This window comes from Telmatherina bonti, assembly GCF_933228915.1.
Source record: "Telmatherina bonti genome assembly, chromosome: 9".
Taxonomy (NCBI): Eukaryota; Metazoa; Chordata; class Actinopteri; order Atheriniformes; family Telmatherinidae; genus Telmatherina; species Telmatherina bonti.
In genome coordinates, this window is record NC_136627.1 from 9,020,775 (window position 1) to 9,043,463 (window position 22,689).

A 22,689-nucleotide genomic window follows, 5' to 3' on the forward strand; every position below is an offset into this window, starting at 1 on the left:
GATTTAAGGGACTCGAGGTAACTAGTTGGTCTGAGTATTTTAGAAACAGCTGATCTACTGTGATTTACACACAAAACCATCTCTATGGGGTTAGAATGGTCTTATAAAGAAGATATAAACAGAACAGCGTCTGAGACACCATTCTGCATATCTCGGTCTGACCTTGAAGCAGATGGTCTCCAGCAGCAGAAGACCACACTGGGTGCCCCTCCTGTTAGCTAAGAACAGGAAACTAAGGCTAAAATTCTCACACACACTCACCAGAACTGGACAATAGAAGATGGAGAAACATTGCTGGTCTGATGAGTCTCCATTTCAGCTCAATGCTTCAGGCTGCTGGTGGTGGGAGACATTTTTTTTGGCCACTTTGGTCCCCTTAGTACAAACATGACATGGTTTAACCAGCACAGCCTACCTGAGTGTTGCTGCTGACCATGTCCATCCCTTTCTGAGCAGTGTAGCATCTTCTGATGGAAACTTCCAGCAGGATGATGCACCATGTCACAAAGCTCACATCATCTCCACCATGACGATGAGTTCACTGTCCTCCAACGGCCTCCACAGTCACCAGACCTCAGTCCAGCAGAGCAGCTTTGGGAACAAGGTAGGAACAAATCTGAACAAGGTGGACCTGATAGTTTCCTACATTTCTCTCCATGAACACTGATAAATGTATGCAAACAACACGATATAGTTTCCAAAATGTATCTTTATTTTGCTTTAATTACATCTCTATTTACATCATTTTAACCATTTCTGTCGCTTCAAATCATTTCTGAAAACAGTGTTTAGTTTCCTTCCTCTTTCAGGGGGAAGTGTTAGGCTCAGGGACGCCAGCCAGTCAAAGACGTTGAAGTAAAGTCCAGCGCGTTGAGGCTTAGCCTTCATTGTGTCGTACGAAGACGCATCACTCCAACTGGCTGAAAACTGCTGTGCTGCTTCTGTATTTCAATCCTGACCTTCAACTCAAGTTCACAGGCTACATGTTTTCAGCCTCTGAATCAGGAGATTTTTAAAAGAAAATGATTGATAATTATGAGTTAAACGTAAAAAGGAAACACTACAGAAACCTTCAGTCTGCAGCTATGATGAGGAATTTCAGGCTTCAGTACATCTGCGTCTTCAGTCTCTCCTTATTTACGCTGTCATGTGTACAAACGTGTCAAACTGACAACAGGATTTGTAGAGGACTGGACTTTATTTGGACATTAAAAACTCAATTTGCTGTCAAACACTGCAGCATACAGCCTAGAATTAAACATATTCTCCCTCTCAGAAGTCAAGAAGTCATTATGTAGTTTTATTTTTGCACAGGATAAAAAGAAGCAGTGTTTCTACAACAAAGGCCCTGACACGAAGCTCAGCTGGAGCTGCTGCCTCTTTCTGATCCACGCGCAGCAAGAAATGCTCGCTCTTTAATATTTCAGTGGCTGCATGTCAGAAGCAGCTCAGCTCTTCCTGGCAGCATTAATTCTAACTTCCACTTGACTGTATTTGTCTCTTAGAACATAAAACGGTGCGAGGATGCACGGAACAGCAGAGTTATTTCTATTCTATATTCAAATCCACGACAGACTGCTGTTGGGTGCATTCAGACAGATGAAGGATCGAGATTTTCCCCCCTTTGCTCAACCTGACTGGCGACGAACGCTGAAGCAAGATTACAGGGAAATGCACGTCTAGGTCATCCAGGCAGGGCGAAGACCGTCCCCCCCGCCCAGGCCTTGAAGGGAGGGAGCGACAGTTAGAAGGTGTAACCAGCAGGGGGCGCCTTGTCGTCTTTGTTGCTCTCCAGGGAGAAAGGAGGAATACGGACGTCAAAGTGGGAGCCGTCTGTTCTTTCAATACGAAACGTCCCCCTAAACAAAAATACAAGCCACTTCTTTAAACACAGACAGCAGCAAACAGGACAGCAAGATTCATCCTAAACATACAGAACCACAGATGAGCTTTATCATGTGGATTAGTGTGAGAGAAAACCCACCACATGTGACCGCTGGGGGCTTGTAGAGACACATGGCTGCTGTACTGGAAGGCTGGCTGCTCTTTGGACAACACTGGTTCCTGTGATGACACACAACACATTCACAGCGACGATGAAGAGTCGGCTACATGAAGAGAAATCTGACGGCTGAACCCGGCGAGGACACAACCACCCCAACCTTTACCCACAGGAGCCGCGCAGATCGGGGCGAACCGGGGTCCCCCCCAACCACCCGGAGAAAGGCGGTCACCAGGGCAACAACCCTGCCGATCCGGCGCAGCTCCCCATGTGGAGAACACTACAGTCAGTAAGTAGAAACAGAACAAAACGAATATAAAAAACTATTTGTACAAGTCTGAACAGAATCAACCTGGTTTTGTCCAACCAGACCTGGCCCGCTTTCACACGCCGCTCTAAATCAGATCCATGAGTCTCTTTTCAAACTGACTCAGTCTGAACTCTCGATCTGCACCAGAGGAGTTTGTTCACAGTCAGATCGAAAGTAAAAAATGGACAAATCAATATCAGAATCTTGTCAGCTCTGACTCCATGACAACTGGAAAGTGATGCATGCACGCTGCCGTGTGCCGCGTCCATGTTTACTTCTGTAAACACAGCATGTTGAGTGTGACGCCATGTCCTCTGTGCATGCAGATCACTTGAGGTCCTCGCACTAATCAAACCAGACATGAACCGGCCCCCACCTCCTTTACAGAGGGCTCTGCTTTGTGCTACGTTTTCCTCCTCTGCCAATCATAGTTTGTCGTGGCTGAACAAAGTCAGAGGGTGAAAACGGTGTCTAACGAGGCCAGAAAGGGAAGGGATGAAAGACACGAGTCTGATTAAAGAACATGGAGGCTAAACCCACTCCCTGTTTGCCTCAGTGTTATCAGACTGCTAGGTTAGCTCTTAGCCTGTTGTGCAAATGTAGCTGCATGTCATGAACTTTTTCACATCTTTCAGCATTCATTTATCCAAAACAAAGGCAGTAAGCGCCTGATGAGCTGCAGAACGTTGCAGGATTTATTTAGCTGTTTAGCAGAAGCTAAATGAGGCTAGTTGAAGCTAGTACACTTTAGACCGAAGCTAAGGTGACTCCCTAAACATTTGGTGTTAGTTGGGCTGCTTTGTATTTAATCAAGGCATGTCCTATAATTCATGTAAATATTAAAGACGTAACAACGATTAACAACTAGCCTGGTTCAGTTACGTTTTCATACGCTGTTCAATTAGAAGAAGAGCAACTCTAACGTCCCATAAGCTAACAGCTAATGCTAACTTTTAATAACAATAAGTTGTGCCAAAGTTACGTTCCATCGTGTTTTTGGTGCAGTTGCTGCTTTGTTTTGAGTTTTATTGATTTATTTCCCACCCAGAGAGTCACAGATGGAGATGTTTCATTTTGCAACATTGTCCTGAAACCTTAAGGAAGCTCCAGGTTTAGTGCTCTTAGTGATCAATTAACGAGGGTTCTGACTAAAAGTTACATGATATCCCTTTAAATTACAATGCGAACGACAACACAAAAACAATGTGATCTCAGATCATAAAACCCTGCAGTGTGAGCGTAGCCTACATTTTACTGACGGGGACGGTATGGGAGGTGGATCAGAAAAGGTTGAGGAACACTGAGTCTCATAAACTACATTTTGGCTGGACAGTAAACATTCTGGATGGGTTGTAAATATCTGGGACTAGGGCTGGGCCATATGGCCAAAATATCATCACGATATAACTCATTTTATATCCCATAATAATATGTAACGATATAAAATAGTTTGTGTGATTTTGAGTCAGTCATCAGTTATGTGTCAGATGTGCAACAGCAGCAGTGATTTCCTTCCATCTGCGGGAACTATGGCCGTATGGTGTTTCACAGGTAAATACCTGTTGCAGCGTTTACGTCTGGAGTTTATTATGAGCTTTCGCCTCCATTTGACGCTGCTTTTGCTCGTTGTCTCTATTCTTTATTCTGTATTCTTTAACCTGATTCCTGCGCAGGTGATAAAATGAGTTAGTTTCGTCTGAGTCCGTTGTTGGGACGGTGAGCTCGTCTGTAGTCGGTTCCAAGTCGGTCTTTTTGTATCCAAACTGCATCCATGTGACTGAAATTTCCCCTCTTTTTTTGGTTTTGGTCGGCTGGTCATCTTTTAGTGAATTATCCTGCTCTGAAACACATCTGCTATAGTATTCCTCCATGTTGCAGCGTGCATGCCGTAAAGCACATCTTGACACAAAATACTACAGTAAAGCTCCTTATCGTGGCGTAAACAGTTGAGCCTCATGAAACGATAGACACTTGCTATCGTCCAAACGATATATATCATCATATCGCTCAGCCCTTCCTGGGAAACTTATCTAAATCATCTAAAAGTTTAGCCATTAATCACAATTGACCTCACACAGTTACACACAGTTATAAGGGTTAAATATCCCCTGCAATTATATTACGTTTAACCCAAACCAGACATTTCCTGCTGGTGTTGATTCATATTTTGCTTTTACTGTGAAAAAGAAAGGAGGACATGTGGTGTCCATTTTTTTTTTACTGCTGAATGATCATAAAAACCTTCAACATGTCTTTTCACATGAACAAAATCTGATCATTAACCGATTTCTGGAATAATCAGATAGTGATCATGTGAATAAGGTAATCTGATTATCCATCAGACCGATTATACGAAGTCAGACATCTGGATTTCTGCCCAATACTCAGATGTCTTAATGCAAGCAGAATCATACATGAGCTTTTTTCCCCCAATCACGTGAAAGAAAAATAACTTCTCTGTAATGGACGATGAACACAGGTGTTGCAGTTACGTCAATGGATGACAAAAGAAAAAAATGACAGCATAAAGCAGCAGGAAGTCAGCAAAGAGCCACAGCAGGAGTTCGCAAGAGGCAAATTTTATGCTAAACAAAAATTAGATTTGACATTAGCAGCTAACGCCAAAACTACAGGCCTCGCCACGTTCAACAAAAACACGAGGTCTGGAAAATAACGAAGTCTGAATATGAATTCACTCTGTGCTTATGGATGTAGTCCAAAGGAAATCCGATGACCGTTTTTTAACACCAAACTTCAGATGTAGATGTTGAGGCGTCACATCAGATTATTACAACTATCTAATTTTTCCCCAGTAACCAGATTTCCATTTTTTCCCCAGTAACCAGATTTCCATTTTTTTTCCCCAGTAACCAGATTATCATTTTTTTTCCCAGTAACCAGATTTCCATTCTTTTTTCCCAGTAACCAGATTTCCATTTTTTTCCCAGTAACCAGATTTCCATTTTTTATCCCCAGTAACCAGATTTCCATTTTTTTTCCCAGTAACCAGATTACCATTTTTTTCCCCAGTAACCAGATTTCCATTTTTCCCAGTAACCAGATTTCCAATCTTTTTCCCCAGTAACCAGATTTCCATTTTTTTCCCCCAGTAACCAGATTTCCATTTTTTTCCCCCAGTAACGAAATTTTCATTTTTTTCCCCAGTAACCAGATTTCTATTTTTCCCAGTAACCAGATTTCCATTTTTTATCCCCAGTAACCAGATTTCCATTTTTTTCCCCAGTAACCAGATTACCATTTTTTTCCCCAGTAACCAGATTTCCATTTTTCCCAGTAACCAGATTTCCATTCTTTTTCCCCAGTAACCAGATTTCCATTTTTTCCCCCAGTAACCAGATTTCCATTTTTTTCCCCCAGTAACGAAATTTCCATTTTTTTCCCCCAGTAACCCGATTTCCATTTTTTTCCCAGTAACCAGATTTCCATTTTTTTCCCCCAGTAACCCGATTTCCATTTTTTTCCAGTAACCAGATTTCCATTTTTTCCCCAGTAACCAGATTTCCATTTTTTTCCCCCCAGTAACGAGATTTCCATTTTTTTCCCCAGTAACCAGATTTCTATTTTTCCCAGTAACCAGATTTCCATTTTTTTTCCCCCCAGTAACGAGATTTCCATTTTTTTCCCCAGTAACCAGATTTCTATTTTTCCCAGTAACCAGATTTCCATTTTTTTTCCCAGTAACCAGACTTCCATTTTTTTCCAGTAACCAGATTTCCATTTTTTTCCCAGTAACCAGATTTCCATTTTTTTCCCCAGTAACCAGATTTCTATTTTTTCCCCAGTAACCAGATTTCTATTTTTTCCCCAGTAACCAGATTTCTATTTTTCCCAGTAACCAGATTTCCATTTTTTTTCCCAGTAACCAGATTTCCATTTTTTCCCAGTAACCAGATTTCCATTTTTCCCAGTAACCAGATTTCCATTTTTCCCAGTAACCAGATTTCCATTTTTTTCCCCAGTAACCAGATTTCCATTTTTTTTCCCAGTAACCAGATTTCCATTTTTTTTCCCCAGTAACCAGATTTCCATTTTTTCCCCCAGTAACCAGATTTCTATTTTTCCCAGTAACCAGATTTCCATTTTTTTCCCAGTAACCAGATTTCCATTTTTTTTCCCAGTAACCAGATTTCCATTTTTTTTTCCCAGTAACCAGATTTCCATTTTTTTCCCAGTAACCAGATTTCCATTTTTTCCCAGTAACCAGATTTCCATTTTTTTCCCAGTAACCAGATTCCCTTTTTTCCCAGTAAGCAGATTTCCATTTTTCCCAGTAAGCAGATTTCTATTTTTCCCAGTAACCAGATTTCCATTTTTTCCCCAGTAACGAGATTTCCATTTTTTCCCCCCAGTAACCAGATTTCCATTTTTTTCCCAGTAACCAGATTTCCATTTTTTTCCCAGTAACCAGATTTCCATTTTTTATCCCCAGTAACCAGATTTCCATTTTTTTCCCCAGTAACCAGATTACCATTTTTCCCAGTAACCAGATTACCATTTTTCCCAGTAACCAGATTTCCTTTTTTTCCCCCCAGTAACCAGATTTCCTTTTTTCCCCCCCAGTAACCAGATTTCCTTTTTTTTCCCCCAGTAACCAGATTTCCTTTTTTTTCCCCCAGTAACCAGATTTCCTTTTTTTTCCCCCAGTAACCAGATTTCCTTTTTTTTCCCCCAGTAACCAGATTTCCTTTTTTTTCCCCCCAGTAACCAGATTTCCATTTTTTTCCCCCAGTAACCAGATTTCCATTTTTTCCCCCCAGTAACCAGATTTCCATTTTTTCCCCCCCAGTAACCAGATTTCCATTTTTTCCCCCCAGTAACCAGATTTCCATTTTTTTTCCCAGTAACCAGATTTCCATTTTTTTTCCCAATAACTAGATTATCATTTTTTTCCCCAGTATGCAGATTTCCACTTTCCCAGTAAGCAGATTTCCATTTTTCCCAGGAAGCAGATTTCCTTTTTCCCAGTAACCAGATTTCCTTTTTTCCCAGTAACCAGATTTCCTTTTTTCCCAGTAACCAGATTTCCTTTTTCCCAGTAAGCAGATTTCCATTTTTCCCAGTAACTACATTTCCATTTTTCCCAGTCACCAGATATCTATTTTTCCCTAGTAACCAGATTTCCATTTCCCCCAGTAAGCAGATTTCCATAAACATGCTGGGTTTGTAGGAAACACGATGCTGCGTTTACTGACCCTGCCTACGACGCCTCGTCCCCGGACCGTCTCCAGCGTTCCCGACAGGCTGAAGATCCTCCAGTGCCGCTCTCTCAGCTGAACCACCTCGTTGCCCAGATTCTCCAGGCGGATACAGTAGCGCCACTGTGGGAAGACAACACACACACACACACACATCAGTTCTGCTTGCTTTTAGTCGTGGGAGTGTTTACTTCCATCGTCAGCTACTCACCCAGTAAACGTGGGAGTTCTGGGCCTCCTGAGAACAAGGAGGAATTGTGGTTAGACATTATAGAGTATCCAGTAAAACAGATGGAGGCGCCGTCGGGCAGCGACGGATAGCATGAATGTCCTGTACCCTCATTCCCATGTAGAACGGGATCACGGTGACTCGGATGTTCTCCGTCGTCTCCCTGTGGACGTCCGACAGCTCCAGCCAGGGGTGGTTCTTCTCCTGCCAGGCCTTCAGGGTGTCCCTGGCAGTGAACAGAGGTGCTACGGGGTCCAGAGAGGGACAAAACACACAGACATGGTTACTGCACACAGTTATATAAAACAAGAAAAACAAAAGTCTTTGTAACAACTTTCCTTTGGCAAAACCAACATTAAGAGTTTATTATTTACTTTATCACCGATTCTGTTCATAACTTTTGTGGACAGAATTTCTCAGGGCAGCCGAGGTGTTGAGGGGATTGGCTTGGTGGCCTCAGGATTGGGTCCCTGCTTTTTGCAGATGATGTGGTCCTGTTGGCTTCATCTGGTCGTCATCTCCAGCTCTCGCTTGAGTGATTCGCGGCCGAGTGTGAAGCGGCTGGGATGAGAATCAGCACCTCCAAATCTGAGACCGTGGTCCTCAGCCGGAATAGGGTGGATTGCCCTCTCAGTGGAGGAGTTTAAATATCTCGGGGTCTTGTTTACGAGTGAGGGAAGGATGGAGCGCGAGGTTGACGGATCGGTGCGGCGTCTGCAGTAATGCGGACTCTGCCCCGGTCTGTCGTGGTGATGAAGGAGCTGAGCCAGAAGGCGAAGCTCTTGATTTACCGAAAGAACGAGATCTCATATACAGGCGGCTGAAATGAGTTTCCTCCGCAGGGTGGCCGGGCTCTCCCTTAGAGATAGGGTGAGGAGCTCGGTCATCTGGGAGGAGATCAAAGTAGAGCCGCTGCTCTTCCGCATCGAGAGGAGCCAGTTGAGGTGGCTCGGACATCTGGTCAGGATGCCTCCTGGAAGGAGACCCCGGGGAAGACCCAGGACACGCTGGAGGGATTACATCTCTCGGCTGGCCTGGGAACGCCTCGGGATCCCCCCCGCAGAGTTGGCAAATGTGGCCGGGGAGAGAAAGTCTGGGCTTCCCTGCTTAGGCTGCTGCCTCCGTGACCCGACCCGGATAAGTGGCAGAAGATGGATGGATGAACATTAAGAGCTAATGATTAAAAACTGTTACAAACTCCTTGACAAGCAAGAACATTTTTCTTGTTCCCGAGAAGGAAATGATGTAATTTTGTTCTCGCGGACATTCTGAACACATCTGCTCAGCTGACTGACCTCAGCTTGATGCTTCATCCCATTGGCTTTAAAGCTTGTTCCATCTTCCACGAGAAGAGTGGAGAGAACAAGAGTTCCTGCTCTCAAGGTTTTAAAGAAAAAATGATTTTTCGTCAGGTCCATTTATACTCCACGAGAAGCACATCTGCAGTGGGGAGGGATCACTGCGGGGGGCGATGTCGGCTTTATGTGCAATGAACCCGGTTGTTACCTCCGCCGAGGAGGTTTTATTTTTCCCGGCGTCTTTTCGCTCAAGATAACTAAAAAGGTTACGGACGGATTTTTATAAAAGTTTCAAGAGTTGTTGGAAATGTGAAAATAAAGAACTGATTATATTTTGGAGGTGATCAGGATCACCGTTTGGATCCAGGAATGTTTTAAAAGGATTCTTTAACATTGTGCTCGGCGGAGGTTTCCGCTCTCCGAGTGATTTTCTAGTTTCATATTTAACGAGCAACTTCGTCCGCAGCAGGGCGGGTCGTGCACGCGGCTGGGTCCGAGTGTTTTAATGCCACATGTAAAAATGTTCGTACTTTCTCACCACTTCGAACAGTTGTTTTATCAAAATAATTTGTTTTGCCCGCAACAGCAAAAACACGGAAGCAGCAGCTCCGCTTCATGCTTTCTCCGTGTTAACCTCACATGACCGACCAATCACACGATACTTCTCAGAGCCCCGCAAGAAAAAAGTTCACGTCCACGAAAACAAAATGACGTCATTTTCTTCTCTGAGCCTCGAGAACAAGAAGAAAGTTCTCGCTTCTTGTGGAGTATGGAACAAGCTTAAAGCTGCACACCGTTCACTTTGTCATGCTCTTGTTAACTGTGTTTCTGTCGGCCTCTTGCCTCCTGGCGGAGATGCTGATCTACGTCAGTTCAGGGCTCGTTGATATGGCCTCTAGCTCATATCCAGATATACAAATCAGTGTTTTAAAATCTCATCACGTACCACATGCAGACACAGGTGGGCTACACTCACACCAGCAGGCAGAGAGCACACACTGGAGACCGTCACATCACCCACATGTAAAACACATCAAATCTGGTTTCAGATCAGCTTATTTCACATGAAGAGCAGGTGGAGTTTTCCTGCTCCGGTGTGCTTATTCCACTGGGAAACACACACTGGTCTCTTCGTTATGACTGTTTTAGATGCATCTTTCTAGCTACGTCTTCATTCTTTATCGTCCTTGCTGAAACGACACACACACACACACACACACACACACACACACACGTGTGTGCAGGAGTTTCCTAAACGGGCGAGGGAATGAGGTGTGTGTCTGCTGTGAGAGAGAGAAACTTAACCACAGGTAGACGCTTGATATGCCGCTGTAACGGTTTACACTCGACGTCCGCCATGTAGCTATTTTAGATCTTATGTGAAACTTTTCTTCTTTTGGCTCAGACTCCGTAGAAAACTCAAACTGGTGGAGAGACACCCACATATTCCACTGGTTTTGTCAAATTTCCCAGCTTGTGTCATGAAAACTATTTTCAATCACAATTTTTCGTGTTTTCTGTTGAACAGAAGATCAATCAGACAGAAGCGACTTTCTGCAGATCATCATGTCAGCAGAGCTAAACGATGCTGGAAGCTGAGGAACAGTGTTTACATTTTGATGGGTTGTACAAGAGGAAGCGCTCAAACAGTTCGTGCTGGATTGGGATCTGCTCCGTCGAGTTGTAGGGCAGGATGTCCTCGTGGCTCACGTAGTCCAGACCTGAAGGAAAAACCAGACATGTCAACGCGTGGCTTCACGCCGACCACAACACAAAAATCCGTCTGTAATCTTCCTGTGAAGATGGTCGTTGTTGTCGCCGTGTACCTGGGATGGCGTACAGCGCTCTGCTGTCATCGTGGTTGGCCAGGAAGGTCACTGCCTCCGTCTGAGACCTCTGAGACTGTCAAACACAGACAAGACATAGATGGTGAGTTTGCTATTAACCCATTTTATCTCTAAGCCATTTGTTTTGCCGTTTTGGTCTGTTTGATTTATTTTTTTAAGTAAAAATGCTGAATTTCCCTCTTTATTCCCAGTTTCCATCCAGACACATTTCAGGACCGTCAGAGGAGGCTAATATGAACGTATCTATAGACATAGCAGCATAAAGACCAAACAAAACAAGATTCATACCAACAGAACTTTGTAGAAATAACACACATATCAACAGTGATCAAGCTTTTGCACATCATCCTGCCAGGTCTCAACTTTCAGGACTAAATATTGGCACCGAAAACAACAGAAACTATTTCCATGTTTACGCTTTTTTATGCTACTATTCAACTACTATCCTAAAAACCCCCCAAACATGTCCATCTCAGCTTTCTGCCGTTGAAAACATCTCAGCTCCAGTCATGCAGGAATATTTTTGTTTATTCAGAAACACATTGAACTTTCTGCTCATTTGTTGATCTGTTTTTTATTTTAAGCTCTTTGATTGGTGGAAACTGTGACAGGAAGTGGCTTTGCGACGGTCTAACCCAGCGGTATTCAACCTATGAGGTTCCCATGTTTTTCTGCTTCAACACACCTGAATCAAATGAAGTGGATCTAACAGCCAATCAGATGTCTCTGAAAGAGTCATTCATGCTTTCATCTTTTCTAGACTGGACTACTGCTGCTCCCTTCATACTGGGATTGACCAGTCTCTCCTCCGCCACCTACAGCTGATTCAAACTCCAGCTGTTCGTCATTTTAACGGGAGTAAAACGGCGTGAAGACGTTACCGCGCTCCCTGTCTGTTGTTTAGAAAATTCTACTTTTGGCTTTATAATGTTTAAATGCTCTGACACCTCCCCATCTCTTTGAGCTCCTGCACCGTTACCATCCTGAGATCTGAAGACCAGATACTGTCAGTGGGTCCGATCCAAACACAAGGAATGGACTACAGCAGCCACTAAACTCTGGAATGGTCTCCCTCTTCTGCCAGGACTTCAGTGTCTTCAAGTGTCATCTTATTCACTGGCGTTTAACTCCAGAGAGCACGAGGTCTGGCTTTGTACTTGGACCAGGTCCACGAGGGTCGCAGGGTTTAACTGGATCCCTGCTTCAACACACCTGACTGAAACAAAATGGATTCAACGGCCAGTGAAGTTTGGCGTAAAACCAACCAGGTGTGTTGCAGCAGGTATGTGTTTAAAACCTGCCGGGCCACGGATATGGTGGGAGTGGGCTAAATAGCCCTGTTTTAGAGGCTTGTTTATTTTCTTTTATTGTTTGATGCTTTTATTATACACTTATTTACTTGTGCAACACATTGGCTACATCTTGGTATGTGAAGCCGCTTTATAAATAAAGTTTTGCTTAATTTATTAATTGATAAATGCCTGGAAACAGCATGTAGGTCACCTAAATCTACACACTACTGTCCCGATGTCAACAATATAAGCCAGGGATGTCCAGAGTCGGCTCTCGAGGATCAGTGTCCTGCAGGTTTTCCATGCATCCCTGCCCCAACACACCTGGCTCACATTAATCTGATCCAACTGTTAAGTTTAAAATCAACTAATTGTGTTAAAAACTCATTCTTAAAGATAATTGTTTTGTTCTTTGAAAGACAGTGAGTTTGTTAAGTTTAAAATACAGTAACTGTGTTTTGGTTAGTACATGTTTCATTGTTATGTATGTATTATTGTGAAAGGAGTAAAGTCTTGTTATTTTATTCTGAAGGTATAAAACGGAAGGGGTGGATGGAAGTAAGTTTTGGTCTGTGTAGAAGTGGTAAACAAGGCGTCAGTTAAATAAAGTTAACGTTCGACTTCGAAAGTGAGTTTTTTAGTTGTGTAACACCAACAGCCAATGAAGTTCTGCACAACGTCTGCTTAACACGAGTCAGGTGTGTTGGAGCAGGGATACGTGGAACACCTGCAGGACATCGGCCCTTGAGGACCGACTTGCACTCAGCAGCAGAGGCGATTTAGCAGAGCTTTAAGGGTTAAACACACACCACATATAGACATAAAGACTCACTATGTGAGGACAGTCTCTGGTGTCGATGAGGACCTGGTAGTAGGTGTGAGTCTTCCCCTTCACCTCCTTTGAGCCGTGGGCTCCGGGGGGCTCCGGTTTGCTGAGAAAAGACGCCACAAATCAGACAAAGCCCCAAAATCCAGGTAGAGGACAGCGTTTACGCTCCACCTTGCAGGTTTACCTGTCAGCCATGGGAGGCGTGACGTCTCGGTCGTAAAGGCGGGCGTGCCAAGGAAACAAGACGATGCCTCTGTAGCCGAACACACTGTGGAGAAACAGCTGAGGGGAGGAGCACAGCAGGCAGAAAATAGATCAATCTCTCTGAGATTAGATCTGAAGGAGGTTTAATACAGCATAAGTTAGATGGGATTACAGTCACTTGACAAGATCATACAAGTCTGCTTCAGTATCAACTTATAGATTTATAACAACAACAACAACAAGATGCGCTCATGAGGAGGTCCTGAGCTGGACCACATCTTCTTACCTGTCCCGTTTCATACTTGCCGTGCTGCTTCACAGCCTCAAATACTCCAACAGTCTCCAAAATCTTCCCTTCAGGCCTGTTCCTGCCAAAAACAGGCAACACTGTAACACCGTGCACTACAGTAGCAAAACAACACACACAGTCAGTCAGGATTTTCACTCCTAAAGATGATGGTTTGAATTGATCCGCAACGGCAGAACCATCTGATGTAAACTCAATCACAAGTTCAACACCTCCACCTGTCAGAGGTGAGAAAACCAAAACATCATCTTGACGTTTCTCCATGTCCTCGCCTTCAGGCTCACAACACAACGTTCTTAACCACCGACAACAACAGCTGGTCTCCTCAGACAAATACTTGTGTGCACCCTGCAAAGCTAATCTTCACAACAGAGATGAAGAGAGGGGATTAATGAGGTGGATATATGAACAGGGGGATTTAATATTACACAGTAAGTTGGATTGAGGTTATTTTTATGAGTATTGCACAAGAATAATCACAAAGTAACCTGGTTTTACGATGAAAATAATGCTTAAAAAACAGCGTTTACATTCTGGATAAATAACCTCGAGTAGAGGTCAGGAAGGCTCTTATAGCAAACGTCAGTAAAACAGGAAATCAGCACCAAAGCAGCAGATTATGTCAAAATCCTGCTGAGAAAATCTAATAAATGCTGCTGTAGACTGTGTTTGTTGCAGACAAGGATAATTAAAGAGTTTAAAAAAAGATTATTTTCATGATCAATCAATGACTTTGCGCTATAAAAATAAAGACTTAGCAGAGCTGGGGGTGAAATTATGTTAAATTATCTCCTGATCTTTATATCCGTTCAAAGCTACCAGGTAGGTTTTATTTCTGAAGGCTATAAAGGTGACGTTGTCGCCTCATGAGGTTTCAGTTAAACTGGTTTGTTAACATCCTCCTTTCTGTGCTAAATGCATGTTTTTCCTATTTAAAGGTGAAAAGCGGACTAAATATTTAGTCACTTAATTCATGTTTGGCAATCATTTTTTTTCTACAACCCCAAAAGTCTGGAAACTGTAAAATGTAAATAAAAACACAACAAAATGATTTACTAATCATAGAAAAAGCAACATCTTATTCCCACAACAACATTTTACCATTTCATGATAAATACCAGCTCATATAAATCTGATGGTAACACATCTGTAAAAAGCTGAAACAGGAGAAAAAAAATAGGCTGAATAAGTCATTGTTACGAATAGAAAACAAGAGGAGGACTATTTTACTAACTGGGTAAACTGGAAGCAGGTGAGTAACATGACTGGGAATAAAGGGAATATTTTAAAGGGGGAGTCTGTAGATTGGTCCTTGAAATCTACCATCCTGCAACTTTTTATATGCAGCCCTTGTCCAACACACCTGAATTAAATAGCTGAAATTCCTCTTCTGCATGTTTTTCAGCCGCTCATTTTATTCTGGTGTGTTGAATAAGGTCTAAGACTGCATTCACATCAGGAGAGTCTGCTAGACTCGGTCCGATTGGGGATTCGGCTCAGTTGTAGGGGGGTGTATCTATGTGGACTGAGATCGTGTTCACGCTGCACTTTGGTCAAAAAAGCCAAACCATTACAATAGTATGTCTCCATTCTCACCAGAGATGGCGCTGCACTAGTATTTAGTAAAAGAGGACAAAACCAGCGTGAAGAATAAAACTCTGTTTCCTCCACCTGCGAGTTAAACATGGAGACGAAGCTATCGCTGTTTAAGGTGTTTATGTTGTCTTATACAAGTATACAGCAGAAACACACTGCAGCAATGGACGCAGTATGAACAACAGACAAGCCAGAGAAGCTTTAACGCCATCGCTATGTATTTACCCACAATGCAACACTACATCAAATTAGGGCTGTGTGGTATCACTATATATATTGTTTGGACCATGAAAAATGTCTATTGTTTCATGATGCTCTATCGTTACGTTTACGCCATAATAAGGTGCTTTACTGCAGTATTTTACGTCAAGATGTGCTTTACGGCATGCATGCTGCAATATATAAACATGGAGGAAGACGGTAGCAGACGTGTTTTAGAGCAGGATAATTCACTAAAGAAGTTGACCAGCCAACTAAAACTGATGAGCTTGTTCCTAAAAGAGGGGAAATTTCAGTCATATGGATGCAGTTTGGATATAAAAAGACCGACTTGGAACCGACAACAGACGAGCTCACCGTCCCAACAACGGACTCCGACACAACTAACTCATTTTATCACCTGCACAGGAATCAGGACAAAGAATACAGAATAAAGAATAGAGTCAACGAGCAAAAGCAGCGTCAAATGGAGGTGAAAGCTCATAATAAACTCCAGACGTAAACGCTGCAACAGGTATTTACCTGTGAAACGTCATACGGCCATAGTTCCCGCAGATGGAAGGAGATCACTGCTGCTGTTGCCAAGCAACATCTGACACATAACTGATGACTGACACAAAATTACACAAACTATTTTATATCGTTATGTTTATCATTATGGAGATATAAAATGAGCTATGTGAGATAAATATGAGATTTTGGTCATATTGCCCAGCCCTACGTCATTTGCAGGAAGTGACTTTTTCTTCCTGTATTTGGTCCCCTTGAAACGAGTTGAGCCTGAGTTCGTTTGCAGGCCAAGTCCGCTTTTTTTGATCAGAATCAGAAGTCATTTGGCTCATTCACAGCTCCCCAAACAAGCGGACTTTCCAAGCAAAAAAACTAGGATTCGAATAAAAAAAGGCTGATGTTAACGTGCCCTAAATGTTTAAGGATGGTAGATCCTGTGGACATGTGTACCGTTGTACCTTGGTACATTGCCAGAGGCCAACACTGCATGCATGTGATTTGCAGTGTTGTAGTTTTTAGAATGAAACTGTTCAAGTTATTAATTAATAATAATTTACTGACAACAAGAAAACTGCTCCTGGCTTATTTATGTAAAAGACCATTTCCACAACTTTGAGATTAAATCATTTTTAATTCCAGATGTCCGCTAGATGCAATGCAAATGATAACCGATGAAAAGTCTGACAAAACCATGGCGGCTCTATGAGTTCTAGATAAATCCCTGTGGACGGTGCCAGAACAGCAGAAGCTGATAAAACCCAACCTGACACATCAGGACCTCTCTTCAGCTTCTACCTCAGCAACTATCTGAGGAACGTCTGTGTGTCCAGAGATAATCAGCAATCTAAATTTAGCTGAACCACAGTAAACTGGAGAGTCAGCCAACTGCTCCTCTGGTCAACAAGTCCGTTTCCAAACACCAAGCCAACGATCCACATCACTCTGCTACCTTCAGTCCATCAAGAACCTGAGCTGTCAAAAATACACAAAAAGTTGGCAGGAAAACTGGGACTGAATCACTGTTTCTATTCTAACTACTGGAGCTCTCACCCACATGCACTCCCCCCCGCTGAGGCGATTTCTAACACACTGCTTCTCTGTTACTTTATAGTGCTTTTTCCGGTTAATCTGATACAGTTTTCCCTTGATGCTGCAACAGAACCAACTTTCTTATAATCCACAAAATCACTGCTGCAGGTTTGTGTTAAAGGTGGAAATGATGGCACAACAGCTAACGACAACAATAAACAACAGTGGACACATGTTGCTATTGATAACAACATGTCCGGAAGCTCTGGTCACATGGCCAAGCTGGGCGAGGAGACAAAACTCAAGAGCTTGGTTGTTTTTCTGAGGACTTCTTCAGGATGGAAGCTCAGAGTTTACTGAAGTAAAGATTATAAAAGAATTACAGCTTTAGTTTAGTATAATTTTCCTTTAAATGTATAATATTAGAAGCATTTTGGTACATTTTAGTCCAACATTTTACAAGATTAAAGTTTCAAATGGCTCACTTAATGCACCATTAGGCCGTGTGTAGCTACTACAGAGTTTTATTGGTTCTTTTTAAACATGATCGCTTATATAAGCAGGACTTTTGCTCTGCAACAATCTGATGACAGGTTGTTGCAACCAACAATTTGTCAGGTGCAGCTAACGCCTTTTCTTGGTCACACTGGTGCAACTAGGGTTGGGTGATTAATTGATTCATTCAAACTTGCTCTTTATGAAGATTTATTTTTATGAAAATTGAGATTCTTTTTTTCACCTTTTGGACTCCGACTGGTTTCCCACAGAACCGCTTAAACACACCAACATGACAGCTAGCAAAGAAGAACTTGCTCCCAAAAAAGTAAAACTTTCATTTTTGTTACCTCATCCCCAAAGTGGGAAATTGTTTTGGTTATTTATTGTCAAAATACTCTTCTTCCAAGAGGGGGCCCTTTTACTTATTAATTCTGTTTAAATGTTAGAATAAAGTTACACAAGTGAAGTGAGGCCTATTCCTATATTAATGCTCAAAACCTAAAAACTAGTTCACTGTGAAAAAGCACTCTGTGCAAACAGGTTGTGTGTTATTTGTTCATTGTTTACATTGGCAGCACCTGTAAAAATGGTCTTTTCTTTTTACAAGTTTGTTTTACAGCTTGTTTAGTTGCACTTTAAATTCAAGGTTTACAGAAATAAAAGAATTTCTGTAAAAGAATATTTTTTTACATTTTTAATTTATTGTTTATTTTTTAACAACGGATCAGTGAATTTAACATGGAATTGATTAAAATTGGAAATCGGATTTGGTTTAAAAAAAAAAAAAGATTTTATTTTTAGGCCATATCAACCAGCCCTAAGTGCACCTACCGTTTCCTCAGGTCTAGGTATAAGACTTTCATCTTTATCTGTGTATTCAGCGTTTATTCCTGCCATGCACAAGTTAAGAGTGGAGTGACACTGTGTTAAAACAAGAATAGGGCAGAGAAAGCTGGATCTTTCCCTTAGACTGGCTCTGATCAGCTGTTTTACAGCATGTAGGCTTGACTACTGCGCATTTTACATCCAGTACTACAAAGAGCAACACTGACAAGAATCACAGAAACTTATCAAATGTTGTAAAATGTTGAATATTGTGAAATTATCTATTAAAAAAGAGCAGCTGGAAGAGCGTTGAACACATTTAGACGACGGAAGCCTTTCAGTCAGCGTGGATTCACCTGAACTGCTGCAGAAGTTCAGCGGCAGATATCAGGCATGAAAAAAATAAATAAAAATGAACGCAGCTTTTTGGTGAAGCATGAGGCTGAGAATATACTGGCTGATAAACATCACCAGAGCAGCCTCCATCTGACTTCCAGAGTTCGAGCTGCATCTAAGGGCTTCCTGAAGATCTGAGAAAAGTATTAATCATGTTTGATAAAACTACCAATAAGAGAGACCGCTATGTGTTTAAAAACAAAACAAAACTGGAAGCTCTCAGAGTGCACATATCTCCAGAGGAATTGTAATTTTTGGCCAATAATTGTGGGCATTATTTTGTAGTTGTAAAGGCAGAATTATCTGGATGAAGAATCCTTTGAAGAAAACTCCTGGATACAGGCTGTGATCTTGGTAACACCTAAAATCTGATGTAATTACTCTAATTTCCAAGATTTTCTGAAAATTTAATCCATCCATCACTTTTAGAGTTATGTTGCTAACAAACAGACCAAACACTGCTAATACACGACCTCTTCGCAGAGAGGAAAAGGGAGCTTCCTTTCACAACATTTACCTGAATCAGCATTTCCCATGTTGTCATCCTCAGTTCATTCAACTATTTTTCTACAGAACATTTGTGCTTCAATTAAGGACACACGTTTTCCTAAACCTCATTTTGATTCACAATAATTTCAATAACTAGGGATCCACAGATCCACTTTTTGGGAGTTCCGATTGGATAGCAATATCTGAAAATTGAATATCTGCAGATACTGATATTTGCCAATAGCAAATCTGTTCATGTGAACATTATTGTGACTTATTATGGTTATTATTGCTGTTATAACTGTGTAAGATTTCATTAGGTTGTAATAAATGACCCATCCTTTCTGAAGTTACTTCACCAATACAAATATAATAACATTGCAGATCAAACAATTTCAACAAGTTTCATTTTTATTTGGCACATTTAACCTAAATATAACCATAAATGTGTGGTTTTGAAACAAAGATATGGCTTTTAGTGGAACAAAAAAATGTCACATTTTAACATTCAAGGCGGTTTTTTTTTTTTTTTTTTTTTTTTAAACATGTCTGAAGCATGTCATCAAACACATCTGCGTTGGCTTAACTAGCGTGGTATTGGTACACTTTTACTAATATCAAGTACAAGTACACACACTTGGTATTGAGCTGATACCCCCTATCAATAACGTTTAAGGGTAATGGCCAATAAGAAATCCGTAACATGTATTAAAACAAGGTGTTTGGAGCAATCCTGAGAACAGGGGTGCATCTTCTTTTTCTAGCTGGTACATCCTAATTAAAAAACAAGCCACCAAGTAATGGATGAGCACAACAACCTCAGACCTACAGTTGACAAACTATCTCTACATCGGTCGTCCACAGCCTCTGCTTAAATACCTCATAATCACGACTTTTTCCAGCTGATAGAATAAACCATCACATTGTAACAAAAACACATTTAATGTTCATATTATCTTGACCTTTGCCCTGAATCCATCTTTTCGACATGACTTATCAGAACCAGGCTAAATGGACTGTGTGCGGTTGCTTTTTTGTTGTTGTTGTCGGTGCTCATAGCAGAAATGTCTGCAGTTGACATCTGACTAGTGTCCTTCTCCAGTTTTACCGGTGGACTGTGTCTGTCTCAGTTTCAGACACACTTTGCATTTCAAAGCATAATGTGGTGTGGCAAACTGTTCAATGTTATTTTCAATAACTAGTAGTTTTGCTCACATCACACAAATGTATCTCCACATGCAGATACTAGGGGGGGAAAAAAAAAGACCATTTTAGTGGTTCCTGTAAATGGTTGTTATGGTATGAATGCAGCTTTTTGGACTGGTTTGCTGAGAAGTATTTAATAAAATTTTTAACAGTTTAGTCACGAAGGTTACAATGAGTTTTACTAGTGTTGAATTATATTGGGTCAACATTAAATAATGGAAATATTTAGCTTGCAAAAAGGTATCCATCAACAAAATATCAGTATTCACAAACTGTCAGAACCTTATCGAAATCTGTCATAAAATTGTGTAGTACAAAATGGGTCGTTTAGCATTTTCATGGCCCAAATGAAAATTTAGTTATTAATCTTACTTAGAAAAAGCAGAACATTGCCCTGCTGGAGCACCGCTGTTGTTATCTAACCTACGATTTGGCTCTACAGGGTGAAAACTGAACTGATGGTGGAGAGTTGTTGCTCAAACCATGTTGGCTATTTAGCTTACTGGGTAACAACAAACATAGGACCAAGGCCGGATTATCCAATGGGCATTATGGACACGGGCCTAGGGGCCCACGCCCACTTGAGGCCCATGTGGGGCCTAAGTAAGGAAAACACCAGCAGTTTGGACATAAAATGAAATGTACATAAAAGCCAGATAGTTACACCACAGTGTTTAGTGTATTGCTATTAATACAATTGGCTGAGCGATGTTAGAAATTAGCGCTGCTCGATTATGACAAAAATTCTAATCACAATTATTTTGACTGAAATTGAGATCTCGATTATTTAACACAATTATCCAGTATTTTTAAACAACGCTGCACGTCGTGGTGTTCTCATCTCCGTGCCGCACATTATAACGGTCTAATGCACGGTTCCGAGTTGTTTAATCTGCTTTGACCGTTTATATAGGAATTATTTTACGTTGGCCTCGATGTACGTTTTATGCCAAACAACCGCTGTCAGGCTACTGTGCGTTTTTGTCATTCATCTGTTAAAAGACAGCTGATTTGAACCAGATTATTAACGCATGGCTATGCTAACGCCCCATAACGGAGAGATATTACAGTGTTTAACTCGCAGAACTACGTGTGCGTTTATACAAAAATAATGCAGCCAATTCTCACTGACAATGGTATAAACTATGTTGTTGTGAACTACTGCAACCTACTGCAGTTATTCTACATTGACCTGCAGGTGGAGCCAACTGAGACTGGCAGCCTGGGAGTGTTTAGGATGGGAGAGGCTCCCGCTGCTCCTTCCTAACTAACTGCAGAACAATATGTGCCTTCAAGTCAGTTGGCAAAACACTAGAAAAGTCTCTAATAACTCCAGTAAAAGTTGCTAGATTTGTCACTAGTCGCTTTTAACAAAAAGAAGTTGCCAGATTTAGAGACAACAGTGTCTGAATGAAACCAAAGCGGCTGTGGGAGGAGTTTACTGCACAGCACTGCAATGCCAGAGACGCTTGATTAGCAACTGAAGACAGCAGGAGAAAACTGCAATGAGAAAAATAATCACACCCTTTTATTTTTATGATCGTATTTGAGATTAAAATCCGATTAATCGCCCAGCCCTATTAGAAATGTTATTTCACAGTGTATCATTCACAATGTTGGGGAAGGGGGGGGGGCCCTGGAACACTTTGGGCCCAGGGGCCTCTGCACTTTTAATCCGGCCCTGCATAGGACGACTCAAAAATGCTCAAATTCACCTTCATACCGTCACATAACAAAACAAAAATCACAAAAAGCTTCGTCTAGAACTACATATTCACGCAACAAAACCATCCAGAGTCTTACCTTGTTAGTTGATTAACTAGTATTTAGCTAAAGTATTTAGCATGTTAGCTGGAACAGGAGAGGACACTGGCTGCGTCTCTTACCGTGACGACATGAACCTCTTCTGCTGAACGCCGCCGAGCAGCCCACAGGCTCGGCATTGCAACCGCGGTTTGTACGCCTCAAACCCGCTGCTGGGGTCAGTAACACTCAGTATTCTCTGTGTGTGTTTTCTGTTGTATTTACTGACACTGCTGAGCAAGCCTCTGCGTAACGCACAGGCCGCCATCCTTCCTACATGCCCCGCACGTTTCCACACACGCATGTACCGCTGGGTACTCACGATGCCTTCAGGGCTCCTCAAACGGTAGGAACAACCGATAGCGCAAGTTTCTCGCTTCTAAAAAAAAGGCATGTTGATTTTGAACTTTGTCATTTCAAAGAATGTGACGAAACATACTCTTATATATTATATATATTGTTGCATAATATTAAAAATGACTGGTTGTTAAGAGAGAGTGAGAGACAGTAAATCACAGCGCTAAAACGATTGTGTAGGTCTGTCACGTTACGAAACGGGCAAAGGCGAACAAAGTCCCACCTTC

At 41.8% G+C, this 22,689-nt stretch overlaps 1 protein-coding gene across 2 annotated transcripts; it reads right to left on the reverse strand.

Moving 5' to 3' along the window:
* Positions 1–691: 691 nt before the first annotated feature.
* On the reverse strand, positions 692–22,403 carry poldip2 (polymerase (DNA-directed), delta interacting protein 2). 2 transcript variants are annotated; one of them, XM_079246903.1, is made up of 11 exons: positions 22,189–22,403; positions 13,514–13,589; positions 13,208–13,305; positions 13,027–13,126; positions 10,882–10,957; positions 10,669–10,776; positions 7,866–8,002; positions 7,740–7,766; positions 7,526–7,651; positions 1,985–2,064; positions 692–1,859 (listed from the first exon to the last, which is right to left on the reverse strand). In XM_079246903.1, exons 1-11 carry the CDS (start codon positions 22,371–22,373, stop codon positions 1,745–1,747), a joined length of 1,128 nt encoding a protein of 375 aa, XP_079103029.1. In that variant the 5' UTR covers positions 22,374–22,403; the 3' UTR covers positions 692–1,744. The 2 variants fall into 2 exon arrangements, with proteins under 2 accessions (XP_079103029.1, XP_079103028.1); XM_079246902.1 differs by having other exon boundaries at positions 13,514–13,595.
* Between the last annotated feature and the right edge of the window lie 286 nt (positions 22,404–22,689).

Excerpts from the sequence above, each read along its gene's own strand:
- poldip2 (XM_079246902.1), bottom strand. The coding sequence starts at position 22,373 with ATGGCGGCCTGTGCGTTACGCAGAGGCTTGCTCAGCAGTGTCAGTAAA. Across the intron at positions 13,596-22,188 it reads AAGAGGTTCATGTCGTCACG|GAACAGGCCTGAAGGGAAGA; the intron begins GTAAGAGACGCA and ends TGTTTTTGGCAG. Across the intron at positions 13,127-13,207 it reads ACGCCTCCCATGGCTGACAG|CAAACCGGAGCCCCCCGGAG; the intron begins GTAAACCTGCAA and ends GTCTTTTCTCAG.